The sequence below is a fragment of the Lates calcarifer genome, linkage group LG17 (genome assembly GCF_001640805.2).
Source record: "Lates calcarifer isolate ASB-BC8 linkage group LG17, TLL_Latcal_v3, whole genome shotgun sequence".
Classification (NCBI taxonomy): domain Eukaryota; kingdom Metazoa; phylum Chordata; class Actinopteri; family Centropomidae; genus Lates; species Lates calcarifer.
Window position 1 is genome coordinate 17,849,743 of NC_066849.1, and position 15,169 is coordinate 17,864,911.

General features: G+C 39.9%; 2 protein-coding genes across 2 annotated transcripts in view; both read right to left on the bottom strand.

Moving 5' to 3' along the window:
* Window positions 1-1,879, bottom strand: part of kdm4b (lysine (K)-specific demethylase 4B) — a 40,021-nt gene extending 38,142 nt beyond the window's left edge. Inside the window, 1 exon segment of the mRNA XM_018673037.2 lies at window positions 1,745-1,879. The gene's annotated coding sequence lies outside the window, so the exon portion shown is untranslated.
* Window positions 1,880-2,406: 527 nt separating this feature from the next.
* uhrf1 (ubiquitin-like with PHD and ring finger domains 1) lies at window positions 2,407-14,479 on the bottom strand. Its single transcript, XM_018673039.2, has 17 exons — window positions 14,321-14,479; window positions 12,448-12,610; window positions 11,869-12,135; window positions 10,443-10,597; window positions 9,073-9,288; window positions 8,684-8,799; window positions 8,318-8,504; window positions 7,743-7,866; window positions 7,483-7,590; window positions 7,220-7,324; window positions 6,884-6,990; window positions 6,630-6,792; window positions 6,323-6,460; window positions 5,738-5,840; window positions 5,317-5,465; window positions 4,855-4,953; window positions 2,407-4,358 (listed from the first exon to the last, which is right to left on the bottom strand). Exons 2-17 carry the CDS (start codon window positions 12,598-12,600, stop codon window positions 4,212-4,214), a joined length of 2,337 nt encoding a protein of 778 aa, XP_018528555.1. The 5' UTR covers window positions 12,601-12,610; window positions 14,321-14,479; the 3' UTR covers window positions 2,407-4,211.
* Between the last annotated feature and the right edge of the window lie 690 nt (window positions 14,480-15,169).

The window sequence follows — 15,169 nt, forward strand, 5'->3', positions numbered from 1 at the left end:
AGATGTCACATTGAGCTCTGGGAACTTGGGACAGCCATTTTACTATGTTGTGACATTTTATAGACTAAATGATTAGTCATAAAACCAACTGACAGATGAATCAATACTCGATTATTGTTATATTGTTAGGTAAAGCCCTACTTAATTTAGACCAATAAAAAGCAGGTGTAGTTCTTGGCTTCCTAAAAAGGTCAGAGTTCCTGAAAAAGTTATTAAAGGTGAAAAGAGCTGTGCTTTGACGTACAAGGCACTTGTATAGAAGAAAAATAATTGTGGAGGCACATTTTTTCCCCATCTCCAACAAACAGGTGGCATGAGAGTAACTGTTCTTGCTCACGGCTGACAAGAATTTACCATTTTGAAAATGAACTTAGATGACACCTGGCACTGTCAGCCACACAGGTGCCACCCAAACTCTCCTTTCCCAACAACGGACAATAAATGTACCACTTTTGGTATTTAATCACACATGCAACATAAATGAATTTACTAGTAATATCCTGATTTAGAACAGTTTAGTTTCAGGATTGGCACATCTGGAAAGATTAACCCGTTTTACATCAGCATTTCCACTGCAACACTTAAACGTGGTTAGAATGGTAAATACCCAAATCTGTTTTTATCTCAAACAAAATAACACAAAAACATCTACAAAAATGCATGGTCGCTTCTCATTCACAACTTCACAGGCATCTACCACATGCAACATAAAAAAACATCACACTTCTTATTTGAGTTCCTTCAACAAGGCAAGTCAAATACTGTTTTGTCATTCAACAAGTAATTTGCATCAAACACAAACAGCCTGTAGTGCAGGAAACATGGTGTGAGCTTAAAACGATGACAAAAAAAAGTCAGGCTTCAAGCAGGCTGAATGAAAAGAGAGGAGTTGGGTTTGCCTGGGTGAATCAAATTTGTTACATTTGTAAACAAATCTCACACTGAGAAAGATGTGTCTTCCAAAATAACTGTGTGTCCATAAAACCGATCAAACTGACAATATAGAGCGACTTTTACTTTCACATGAAATGATGACTCCTGTTGAAACGTTATTTCACTCAAGAATATAACTGATTAATAAGAATGGACCCTCTTTCCGGGACTGACCGTGAATGAAGGGCCACATGACCCCCAGCTGTCTAACCACAACAAAAAGGGGCCTTCACAGCCCCTTTAACTCCACCTAGGGCCTTAAAGTTGTTTAAATGCTGCAGCAAGCTGCTCTCCTTATAAGAACTAGGATATTAATACGCATAAACTGCGTTTGTTACTCTGATAGTTGATTCATATTTGGCTTGATAAGAGTAAAACGACGCCGCTTGATTTCAGAGGTGCAGTTATTACAGGCTGCTGCTGCTGCTGCTGCTAAGGGCGACGATGGCTCTGCACAACTAACATGAACTGTTAGCATTTTATCTAAAATGACAGCGAGCAAAACACCGTAAATGGAGCGCTTCAAAATGACCAAAATGCGGAACTCACATTTACGTTCAATGCTATATACAAATCTCAATTGCACATACACGCAGAACCATTCATTCGCTATATTTAAACATAGCTACACTTCACCGTGTCCTAGCGTTAATGTATTCTCATGCTAACGCTGGCTAGCTTCTCGCTAGCTACTTCCATATCTGCATTTAGAAAAAACAAAACACCGCGACGACAGTCACCACACATCACGATTAAGCAAGAATACGGTCTCTGCGATTGAGTAAAATTAGTCTCGTTTGGAAAATATTACCTCCTGCAGTACGGTAACGTCCTTTCCCTGTTACCTTCAGTCGATTTTGTTTCGTTTTGAAAAATTCCCTGGATTCGGTTTTCTTCTAGCATTAGCTAGCTGAGGGTAGTAGGAGTCACGCCCACCTGAGGAACTACGCCTTACGATTGGTTGAATGACGCGGATGCTAGGACTCCTGGTCAGACAGGCGGTGGCATGGTTGGTTTATTCGGTTATGGACACATAAATCAACCAATGAAAGCAGACGCTCACTACTACTCGTGTTCTCGATGCTCGTGCTTAACCGATGTGCACGTCACGCACGTACTCACCGCCGGCTGAAGGTGTTTTGCTCTGTCAACCATGACCAAAATAAAACAACCTCAGTCAAAGTCTCCTGCGAGTAAACATATATTTACTAGTGTTCTCATGATCCCTGTAAAGAGTTTAAAAGTTTGTCTAACCTCCCTTGCTGTTTAAGTGACTCTATCTTTAAAATAAGCGCAGAGCGGGCTTTAAACTTAAAATATATAATTGGTCTTGTCAGACCTAAAAAGATACAGCCAGTTCATTACTTAGTTTAAGGTCATGGCTAAAATCAAATAAAACGGGGGAACAATGTGTCAAGTTTTTTTGGTTTTCATTAGTTCAAAGCCTCTCCACAAAAGAATTTAACAAACATCTCATTTTCACTTTTTTTATTGAATAACACTGAAAATGTATTGACAAATCTTTGCACCAAACGTGTGCAGGTATTTCTAAAAACTACATATAAAAACCAAAACGGACTAAAAAATTATACAATTTTAGAAAATATACATTTCCCAGTCTATGCAAATCTTTGTCTCTCCGTCAAAACTCAAAGTGCTGGCATGTGGATGGACATTGTCACACACTGCTGCTGAAATTCAACACCAAACATCAATTAACAAAAGGACAAAGTCAGCGGCAAAAGTAGTAAATAACAAATTCTGATAATTTAGTTGATTTGGTATCAAATTTCAGGAGCACTGTGTGGAATTTCCTTAACGTTTCAGCTTAATGCAAGCATTTCCTGTTTTTTTCTTTTTATGACGAGGTCAGGTAACACAAGTGACCACAGGAGACACAAAAATCTGACTGAATAGCCCCCTCCCACAGATGGCAGTAATAGATTATAAAAGATGAAAAAGTACACGTTTAATTTTAGAAAAAATACAAATAAAGATTCTAGACTCAATTAGGTTTAAGTGTCAGGGACAACATCTAAAGAGCTAGATAGAAGGGAGTTCTACATTACACGCTTGGTTAAGCACTTTCATGTCTTTGGACTTTATCAAAGCAAACCTTTTTAAAACAGGGGAAATCCAAATGAATGTCACAGAATAAAATGGCCTTATAGTTCTAACATGTTTAGCTTTCAAGGTTTTATAAATTTCATGGCAACTTATAAACCAACTTTCAGAAACGTCATATATGAAAAAAAAAAACCTTATATATATATATAGGGAACCAATACACAAGCTAGGAAATCCAACCACGTTTGATGACAGTTTCCTAAGGGCACACTTCCTCTGAGACTGCTAGGGAGCAGAAAAAAAAAACAAAAAAAACTCTGTACTCTGAACTGTTTCAGTTTGTGCGTGTAGGTTAGGTCTAGACATTTTAAGAAACAGCTTTAGGTTGAGCAAGCTTCTTTTCCAAAAAAAATTAAAATAAAAAAATAAAACTTATGTTTATGCAATTTCAATCATCTGATCATGCCAGGACAGTAAAATGTTGCATTTGGAATCTGTCAGAACGACATTACCTTGATGGTTTTCTCTAGTTGTCAACTGATTTCTTAATTGCAAATCAAGCACCACTGTGTTTGCGAACACTGAGACAAACAAAACAAATGGAGATTTTAAAAAAGCAGAAATACAGAGTACAGAGAAGTATGCAGCTACAGGAGACAAATAACAGAGCCTTCCAGGTCAGATGTGAATGCAAACCAATTACAGTCCTGATTCCATCATCACACTGAAAAGAACTGCACCAAAATGATGACCAGCCACATCCAAACTAGTGGTAGATCCAGATTCTAATAATGGTCTTATACAAAACAACCTCCAAACATGTTGGGTAAATGGCTTAACCACTTTTGACTTAACGTTCTTGTAAGGAGTGCTAAACATGGAGGGTTTTAATTAAGAGTAACAACAATTTTACATCATGGATAACATTAGCATTAGTTAATGGAGCAGAACGAAAACACTGGGCGTAAAATCGCTGCTGAAGGTATTAACGGAGTAATGGCACAGGCAGTTATAAAGGAATTTTCGATTTATCAGTAACTACGCATCATGGCAGATCCAAGGAGAAAAATGGTAGAATTGAAGTCCTCAAAAATTGTAGTTTTATAAATCATAAAAAATATATTAAGACAAGCTGATTCTTTATTGCCTCTACTGAAAATTCCCCTTACAGTTTACATCGCGTTTCCTCAAAGGCTAAGCAGAACCAACGATCATCGCCCGTTGCTGTACCCTGGGAAAAACTGATTTAGAATGTTTTGCAGAGATTTGTTGACAGTCATGGAGTAGTTTTTGCCCAGGTCGTGTCTGCAGGCCGGGCAGGTGTACACCTCTGCTTTGAAGGACCGCTGAAGGCATTCCTGGAGTAAAAAGAAACACAACAGTCTTCAGTTTTCAGGGGCTCCACCAGATTTTTTTCATTACACATTCCCTGTTTTAACAGATTACTATTGTACTGTTAAATTTCAGTTTTTGATTTTAAGATTCATTTTGTCATGGCCTTCCTTGGTTAGTGGTTTCCTGCATTTTCCAGAACACCAGGTGACAGTTTCAGTTCAATTTCAGAGGTCGGTGTCAGGGGGATATGTAGCAGATCAAAAGCTACTACGGCTGGAGACATTTAAAAATTCTAACCCCACCACTACTGCAATACAATAAAATGAAGGCATCTTTTGGGTAATTCTAATATCATTCATCAAAAACACCCCTATACCGCTTAAGTACCTCCATACAGAGAGGTCATATTCAATGAAAACATATTCATATTTTTAAGATGTAAATGGTTCTTAAAATTAACTTTCTATGGTTTACAGAGTCACTTAGATTCCAAACTTTAGGACAGTAATAGTTTCTTACCCTGCAGACATTGTGTTGGCACTCTGTGGTGATGGGCTGATAGACCACTTCTTGGCAGCAAATGCAGAGGAAAACTTCTTCAACCTTGTTCAAAAATTTCTGCAGAGACAAAAAAAGAAACATTTGAAAATATGTTATAATCTGTTCCATTACTGACACTTGGGGGACTTCAGCTATTTCCTAAGTCTGAGATTTACTATCTCACAGTTATCATTTAAAACATGTACACCTAGTAGAGCATGGTTTAAAATAGCTGCAAAACCCAGCACTAACAAAGCACCACTCAACTACAAGCAACTAAAGCCTTAATGCCGCAGTATAAAGGTACTGAACTGGTTTAGCAATTTCAAGCTTGACTTGCCTGCCTGGGTGCAAGACAAACACACCCAGTTTCCCCAAAACATTGGCTTAAGCATAGCGAAACCCTGGGGGTGACTTGGACAAATACACAGTCATCCTCACCGGTCCAAGTGACAGTGACTCCATGGCTTCATCCCACAGCTTCTTGTTTGGCTTGTCATTCTTGATGAGGGCCTTCTGCTCCTGGGAAAGCTTATACACCTCCACCTTGACTTTCTTAGGAGTCTTGCCTGGTGAGGTCTTGGTGGATTCTGACAAACCAAGAAAACACATTTTCCCATTTAGTAAGGAGCTGTGGGGTAAAGGTTGGCAGATTTTGTTTCAGTTTCTATAGAGAGGAAAAACATCTATCTATCACCTGCACCCAGAGATTATGATCACTTGCATTGTTTTCTGTATACCACAGAAAGCCTAGTGCATGGCTCCAGGGTGATTTGCAGAAGTCTCATATAAACCACTGTCACTGAATTCTAGGTAAAAGTAAAAGTAAAAATGCCAACAGTCACATAAGCAGAGAACTTACCGCTGCCCTGAGATTTTCTCTTCCTCTTTGCCTTGCTGGGTGTTGCTGCCTCCTCCTCCACTTCATTTTTGTTCTCTTTCTCTTTCTGATAGCCAGCAGGATACTGGAATAACAAGACTGAGTCAATTTAATCAGTTAAACTAACATTAGCAGGGTAGTGAGCAGGTCAACAGTCAGCAGGTTAACATGGCAAATGCAAAATGTAATAGCTGTTGTAATCCAACAATGTTTTCATATAAACATTGCTTACTGAGTGCAATGCTGCTGCAATACTAGTTTCTCACTGCCAAATAGAAAAGACCAAACCAATAATGTATTGGCCCTATCAAAAAGAACTGCCTGTGAAGCTTGTTCCTCCCAGTCACAGACATTAATTGTGGTCCAAATATATTAAAACCAATGAGCCATACCTCTGACTTTCCTCCCTTATAATGATTATGGACACTGTAGGTTATGTGGAGCAGAATGAATTTATTTGCATTTTACTCTAAAATCTACAAGAAATCTTAAAATTTTAAATAGTAAAAAATTATGTTTACGTATACAAAAACCCCGCTTTTGGTAAAATGATTTAATCATGTCTACCTGCATGGTGAGACCAAGCTTCTTGATGCGTTCCTTGCCATCTCTCGTCCACGGTGCTGGCTCATCATCATCACGCTTCAGCAGATACCGCCAAACCAAGAAGCCAGACTTCCCTTTGTCTGGCCAGTATTTCACCACCTGAAGGAAGTCAAAGACAGGTTACGTAAAACTACCAACGAATGCTCAACATTACAAGATGACTATTTAAATGTGTTAGCAGTTCAAACGTTCAGTAACTGGCATAATTGTGTTTTGCAGTGTGCCAACACACAGTGCACACAGTGACCTGGCCAGTGTTTCTTCATACCTTATATATCCCATCATATCGGTTTCCTTCCTCAGGGCAGTATTTACTGTGCTTGCGACCCTTGCAGCTGCGCACAACTCTAACCGGTTTGCCTTCCTTCCAGCTCTTAGACTCCGCTCCGTTTTTGTCGTTGACAGGGACATTGCAGTTGAGAGCCAGTGCCCTGGTGACAGCCACAGTAAACAACTTAAATATGCTAAATAAAATGAAGCAAAAACTCAGAGTCATAATGTGTTATGTCTTTAGTGTCATACCGGTTCATGTGGGTAAGTGTCTGGTCACATGACTGCTCAGCAGTTCTCTTATTCCCAGACAGATCTCGCCCTCCAGAGCCGGTGTAAGTGAACTCATTACCATCATCCTGTGGAAGACAAGTCACAAATATTACACACGAAAAGACAAAAAAAGACAGCTTGGTAACAGAATGTTAGCACTTAGATAAAAAGCTGGATTTTATATTAAATAAGACACCTATTCTCGACACTTGAGATGCCCCTGAAAACTGGCAATAAGCAGCAACTTCAACCTCTTTAAGTTATCCTCACTATCTTTAATATTACCACTACTGATATTAAAAAAGAACAGCATACCACATCATCCTCATAACCTCCAGCGAGGACCAGAGAGTAGGCACCATCATTGCTCCTGCCGTGAATTCCAGCTACATGTGGTCTGTGGACTCCAGCCTCACTGACCTAGAAAAGCCAAAGAATTTAAATGTTATTTCAGACCACCAGAACAAAGTTAGTTTATTTGCCACAAAGACACACATTAACCTTAAGTTGAAGACAAGGGCGCCGTTTCAAATCTTTGTTCAACAGAATTATGTAATTCTCAAGCTGCATGGACTGACCTGTACTCTGAACTTCCACAAGGAGCCAACAGGAATGCCGGGGATTGGGCCGTAGTGGTTGGATGGGACGATGGTGCACTGCTTGGTTCGACCGACACAGGCCATTCCCTGGAGAGGAAGAAGACATAAAGAGTTTGCATGTGAACAGACTGGTGCCATCCATCAAAGTAATACATTCAAATCATATTTTAAATATGATCAAATCATTTTTCCATATCTAAATAAGCTTTGCCGTCTAGCAGTACTGTCTCAGCACTCACCTTGCCCCAGTCTCTCTGGCTGGAGGAGCTGGCAGAAGCCATCTTTGCTTTCTTCTTGCTCTCCTTCAGCTTCTCTCCAGCCAGCACAACCTCACTCGTGTCATTACGGCAACCTGGGCAATACCTGTTACAGCATACAGAGTAAAAGGTCAAGTCAAGTCAAGTACATAGTATTAACACAAGTGATCAAGAACATGACACAAGTAGTGTGAGACTGTGTGAATGGCCTGTTGATTTCTAAATAAGAATCATGTTTAATGTCTTGACGTAGCCCAGACATTTCATGCCCACTGAACAACAGAACTGTGGATGAGACTTTAAAGCTTTTTAAGAACACTGAATATTAAATAGCATATGAACAACTGAAAACATTCAGTTCTTGCCAATACTGAGTGTACTTGAAAACTTTGCCTTTACAAATACAGGCTGCAATTACTACAAGAGCCACAATAATCACAAGACTGCCCTTTAGTCATCAAAGTATGACCAGTCATTTTGCAATTTTATATTTCAACAAATGTCAGGATTTCTGAACATATTGGGAACAGTGGGGTTCTGCATCTGTTCTTACTGACCAGTCCTCATCTTCAGGGATGGAGGTGAGTGGGGGGTTCAGGCAATAGGTGTGATAGGCCATGTCACACTCATCACACAGCAACTGTTTGTCCGGATCCTGCTTGATGCCACAGATGTGGCAGTTACACCAGCGGCAGTTTTTATCGGGATCATCCTTACAGTGCTTGCACTCAGGTCCATTTGATCCTGGAGAATACATTTTATAACATTAAATAGTGCATTTCAACACTGGACTGGGTAGAGTCACTAAGTAACATGAACTACACTGAAAAGAGTTGAAATCAAAATCCTGATTATTATTCTTAAGTCTGAGGACAGTGTGAAGTGCTATCAACACAATTTAAAAATAACATCCTTAAACCTACTTTTCAGGGGACTCTCAGATCCAGGTGGATCATCACTCAGAGAACCAGGCTCCTCAATTTTGTAGATTTCAGTCAGGAACATGATCCGGCAGTCATTAAGAGAGTCACCAGCATCACTGCAAACAAATATCCAAATACTATAATCCAAATATGAAAAGGCAATGGTTTATACTTCAACTTAATATGTTAGAAGTACAGAAAATATTTTGCAATCTACTTTTATACCACAGCAGAAATTCAACTTCTGCCAAACTGCTACTGTGGCATTCAAAATCTATTGAAAGATATAGATAAAAATGTTCACCTGCCAAAGAGCTAGATGCACAGACTTGTGGTAATTACCCCTACACAGTGTTATAAGTCTACCTTACACACAACAATGCCCTTACCCAAGGATGATCTTGGCATAGATTTCTCGCAGGGTGCGCGTCTCCCTCTTCCTCTGGATCTCAGCGTCATACCAGTAGCCGCGCTCCTTGGGGTCATCTGGGTTGTAGTTGACCATAACGATCATTCCCGCTTCCAGCTGGTGCCACTGGTACACCGTGCGTGCCCGCGGACGAACATCCTTGGCCAGTAACTGTATCACACCATTCTCAGGGTAGCTGTGACAGAAAATATTACACCATATCAGTTTGCAGTTCAGAGACAAGCCACACACCACCACAGGTGCTTCCTACACAGTTCTGCCTGGGAGTGTAGCCTAATGTATAAAACGTATGTTTGAATGGTGAGAAACAACTACACCACTCAGATGAATGTTCCCTCCAATACTAACACACTTGCCAACTTGCCAACTCGCCAACGCAAGAGCGCCTTTCAGGGAGGGCAGAGAGATACCACAGAAAACCGAAAGCCTCAACTGTTACTGCAGCACACAAAGTTCTTTTTAAGCTCACTTTTAGTCCCAGAATTACTATTTCGATGGCAATGCCACTGCTTTGTCTACTATGGTGTTTCATTGTTTTGGAAAAGTGACAATAAAGATCTATTCTAGTATGCATTCAAGAATTTTAATTTGAAATCATGCTGTTCCATGAGGATCCGTCATAAGCCTTTAATGTGAAGCTGCAGCAGGAAGTCATGACTTCATATCAGTAGTAGAGCCAATGAAAGTGCATGTTATGTTTTCACATGAGCAAGATTAGTCTCCAACTAAGCAAAATTTGGGCCCGACCCTGGCTGTTGAGTCATATATGGTAAGCCATCATGTGATATCTTAATGTAAAAATGTAAGTCTCTTCTGGATGGAGCTCTACAATTTATTACATTGGCTATGTAAAAGATGTAAGGTAACCCACAGTATTTAACTACTGTTGTATAAGTTAGTTTTGCGCATTCACGTCCTTTCCATCACTACAGCTCTGATAGGCTGAGGCTCACTTGTTAAGCCAAAAATGATCATCACAGTAACAACCATTTACTTCTCCTCAGGTTCAGGAGCATCAATAATATTCGTCTTTGGATCACTGTTTGTTTTGGTTAATTAATTTGTAGTTTGTTCTTGAGAAAAGATTGAATGTTAGCACCCCATCTACTTCCTGTAGCTCACAGCAAGTCAACATAATCCCACCACCATTTCTAATCAATTTCATTGCAAGTTTTATTATGATGTTAAGTTTTGTGTATTCTTTTATGTCAACACACTGATAATTAGCGAATCTTGGGTTGTTAGTTTGGTTCGGGACTAATTTAAGTGTTGATTAACAGTCAAAAGCTGTTGGAAAAAAATTATGAGTAACAGAAAAAGGATTCTTACTCTTCATATTTAACATGGTAAAGTATCTCTTCCTCTGCTGGCTGTGCTTCCGCAGCCTCCTCTTTAGGCGTCTTTGTTGTCTTTGTAACATTCACAATCTGGGCCTCAAACCACGCTCCCATGTTCAAGTCCCTTGCATCCACCAGCTCATTGATCTTCAAAAATCAAAGAAAAAAGAGAAAGGTTAGACAGATCTGCAGAAACATTTTAAAAGCAGATGTTGTTTTTGTGTTCTAAGAATGTTCCAAAAATAAATAAATAAATAAATATTTTTCAGCATGAAAAATAGATCTAGAAAATATCTTAAGTTTTGTAAACACATCCAAGCCACTACGCCACAACCTCATTGAAATTAAATACATTCATGTGAAGTGTATGAATGGCGATCTCATTTAAAAAGGAGCTGCTACAGTAATCACTGAACTGAGCTCTGGTTACACAGTGCACCTCATGTTCGGATTATACTCAAAAAGAACTAGTTTGTACAATGTGTTGTCAGAAATCAAATGTGTTTATAATTATTCAAATATGATAATGCTGCACATTTTCACACAGTCTTTCCTGGAAGACAGTGTTGCACTCGCCTGTAGACATGAACAGTGTCAGAAACAGTTGTGTAATGAACCAAAAACAGAGTGTTACAGAGAGAAGTGCCAGCCCTGGCTCCCTTCTCACCTCTGCACAGCTGGCCAATCATGATGTTAAGTGGGTATGAAGGTCAGCTTGTCTGTTTCATAAATTTACTGTGAGACAGAATCCCCACAATTTGACTTTGGAAAGGTGTGGGAGGGAGGAGGGGGTTTCCAAAGCTATTCCACCATCCGACAAGTAGTTCAGACAAAGAGTACTGGCATGGTGATGGACATTTCCTGTTTATAATGAAGGGTGGTGAGTGCATCCCACTGTAAATCTGTTTATTTATAGCCCCCCCTTTAATAAAAAGCGGCCTACACAGCTGTGAGAGTGACCTGACGTTGAGTTACACTCAGACTGAATTCAACATAATTATCTGGAGGATTCAAAGGATGACAGCTGTTGTTTGAGGTAGCAATACAAACAACTTTCTTTTAATGTCAGCAAGTATTAAAAAATGTCTTAGCTGTCCAGCCCTGACACTAACATGTGCTGGATCACAGAGAAACAATAGAGTAGCATGTGGCAATGGCTAAGAATTTCAGCACAGCATCATTTATTCCTTTAAGACCAACAGTCAAGTTAAACCCACACTGTCGGTTGATCAAACTGGGTCAACACATGTCAGTTGACTTTGTTTCATGACTTCTTCCCAACGTGGGCTGAATGCAAGTCACACAGTACAGCTGTTCACCACCTACCCCTGATGGAAATATTTGATTCTCCTCTTCCCCACAATGCAAATATAACATGTAACCACAATTTAATCCCAAATACCAGCTTTAAAACGCACCTTATAATATCCAAACCCTGGATCGATGAGCTCTGGGGTGTTTGTCTGGGCAGAGGTGCTGGCAGTTTGACCCTCTGCCTCACCATGAGTGGAACTCTTGTCCGACTCACTCTGGGTTGAGCCACAGCCCGAATCAGAGTCGGAGAGCTCAGCTTCTTTGTCCTTGCTTTTGATGACATTAACAGGGGCTATCTTCTGCCTGACAAGCAGCTGCACTATGTCGTTCAGTCCCACATTGTAGTCAAATATGGTATGGCCATCCTCCATCTGGCAAAAAAAAAAATTGTATTTGGTTACACACAATTTTTGTGTTTCGGTGTTAGTCATAAAGGAGATATTTTATTCATAATAGGCTATTTAAATTCATATTTAAACCTTCATCTTAATGCATGTTTCTATAACCACCAACTGTATCTCCCGAAAAAAACTGAAAATTTATGTTAGGTGTGACTAAATACATAACCTTAGAACAGAGGAAATTACTTCTATTAACCATGTTAAAGATTTTGCTTTCTTAAATGCTAATAGTCTGAAAAGCTTTCATACTCCCTGAGCAAAATTTCAACCGTGTCTTCTCACCTGCTTGCCACGGTAGAACAGCCGCTGCCTCTCCGGCTCCACCTTGAAGAGCTCCATGATTTTCACACGCAGCTCATCCACCTTGGTGAGTTTGGACAGGGAATCCACCCGGTGGGTCTCCTTCCCATCCATTGTGCGCACTTGAATCCACATTGCAGCTGCCCTGTGTCGACAGCCAAACCATGACCCGTTATTACCCCAACAATCATTGCATTTTTTTTTTTACTGAACACAATAAATAACTGCAGTAAAAAATGCCATTACTGGATCATCTGACTTCATACATTTTTAACTCCAGCAGACATTTTATTACATAGTGTTCCAAAGTAGTAAACAAAACATTTTTATAAAGTTAAATAACGATAAAAATGTGCTAATCATATTTTTCTGTGGTTTGCCAAATTTACTGGGAAACCAACATGCATGCCACAGTGGCCGACATTAACTCAAAACACTGAAGTGCACATTTTCATTGTAGTTTGAGATTTAACTGTGTCTGCTGGTCATTTGTATTTACTGGGATTCGCGTGTTACTCTTTGGGCTGTTTATGAAATGTAACATGACACTTGCCACAATGCCATTTAAATTGAACATGTGCAAGCTCTGTACGCACTGTTGTGTTTACTTGCACTTTACTATGTTTGAGCTTTTTGTTGTTTTTTCTTTGTCTTGCAAGTTTATTTCCATTGCCTTTTAATGGATGTTTACAGTACAGTTTCCTTTTCCTTTTAGCCATTAATCCACAACATGCCAGCATTTAAAAACCCTGATGTACTGCTTTTTGAAAGCACAGTGTCATTAAAGATTAGGCCTTTTCTCTTTGTGGTCTAAAGCACATTAACTTCAGTCAAACAATGAATTAAATGTTTCCCAGCTGCAGATATATGACCATTTCACTCCACGGGTCAGTGTATTACGCTGCTGTCAGCACTGGGCTGTCACTTCAGCAGAGTATCAGAAAGGGAGGGAACAAGCTGATTTAAATACAGTGCGGGAAACTGAGCTGCAGGCCACTCCCAGTTCTTTTAAAAGCAAGCACATCCGGACGCGAGGGAGCGCTAGCAAACAATGTGCCTTCGGTCTCTGACAATAAAACACACCGAAATATTGCCTTATATGCAGTTTAGAATCGATTATTATTTTAGGAAAGCGATCAATTACCCACGTAGATCGTGCTTTGACCCTATCAAGTAATAAGCGGCCAGCTTGGCTTTTACTTTTGCGCTCTCAGCTGAGGTCCTGTTCGCTCTGCTGGCTCGAAATAAACCAACACCAGTCAACAAAACACAAGTAATAACATCGAAAACAAACTACTTCCTCCCACCTAAGATGCATTACTTCGCCGACACCATTCATTTTTTTAATATGCAGACAAAAACATGAGCTAATTCAACACAAGCCAATACGGAAAAACAGGGAAATAAGCAATCTGTTTAGCGCATTTGTTTTGCTTCGTAGTAAACAGTGAAGTGGCAAAGCTAGAAGGAATTTCACCATGTGCTGCACATTGTGGGGCTATACTACAGATAAACAACACAGTACAACAGCTCGCTGTGGTCAAGTTCATCACCCACCCATATCAATGCTTACAGCAAACCACGTTAGAACTTATTGTTACATATCTTTCAGCTGGTATGTTAACGGTAAAAAATCTCAGTATATTCATCTGCACGAAAACTGCCCCGGTGACCTTTTTCTTTTTTTCATTTTGCATTTCACATCTGGCTGGCTAGGGAACACAGTGTAGTAAACCAAACAGAAACGAGGTAGGACTTTGTCAAGTTAGCTAACCATAGTAAGCTAGCTACGGGATCAATATATCAATGAGTACAATTTTAAAAGTTAATAGAACATGAGGAAAACACGCTTTACCTGTTTGTTCGTCCAAGTCAAAATAAGAAACTGACGTTTAAGAAATAGCGCGCACGTTTTCCCCAAATAACTTCTTTGAAATGGTTTGTGCGACCAACTCTATGCCTTGTTGGAGACTGATCAATGAGTTATTCTTCAAGACTTTGATATCCCGCCTGCTATAAAAATTCAGCTTCCCCATTTGCTTCTCTCCTCTGAGCACATCAAGTTCATTGGATGTTAGAGCTGTCAATCTGGAATGTGACTGGAGCTTAGCCTCAGCGCGCGAAACGACATTCTCGTGGGTGCAGCTCGCCTACGGACGTTTATCGCGAGATTACGCAGCTCTGTGTAAAACTGTATCCCAGAGAAACAGATGGTGGTTCTGGTAAACAACCTCATTGTATGAGCTGTTTATCATGTCCAGACTGTGACTGGCTTCGTTGTTTGGTTTCATAATGAGTTTCCTTCCTCAAACTCATCGTCTAAATATGTTACACTTTGATATAGATCCAACCCCTCCAACTCCCAACCCCCTCCGACTGACTTAAGTAATACTGTTTAATTAATGATGCACAATTAGCTCTCCTTCAGTTTGGCGGGAGCTGAAAGCGGATGAGGCCAACTCACTTCATGCCGGGGCACTGAAAAATGAGAAGTAGGAGAGACAGGGGGATCCGTATTTGGGTGTATAAGAGAGAATTTGTTTCTTGTAAAATTGCTATATTCACACGGTGCAATACACTGCTTCTGTCATTTCTGCTGTTCAGATTGTGACTATACAATAAACTGGAATCTTTGTTGCCCATTGGGTGGCTGCTGTTTCTTGTCACCACCAACAGTCAATTAAAATGTCATACAGATAATAAT

Excerpts from the sequence above, each read along its gene's own strand:
- uhrf1 (XM_018673039.2), bottom strand. The coding sequence starts at position 12,600 with ATGTGGATTCAAGTGCGCACAATGGATGGGAAGGAGACCCACCGGGTG. Across the intron at positions 10,598-11,868 it reads CAGGGTTTGGATATTATAAG|ATCAATGAGCTGGTGGATGC; the intron begins GTGCGTTTTAAA and ends TGATTTTTGAAG. Across the intron at positions 8,505-8,683 it reads ATCTGAGAGTCCCCTGAAAA|GATCAAATGGACCTGAGTGC; the intron begins GTAGGTTTAAGG and ends TGTATTCTCCAG.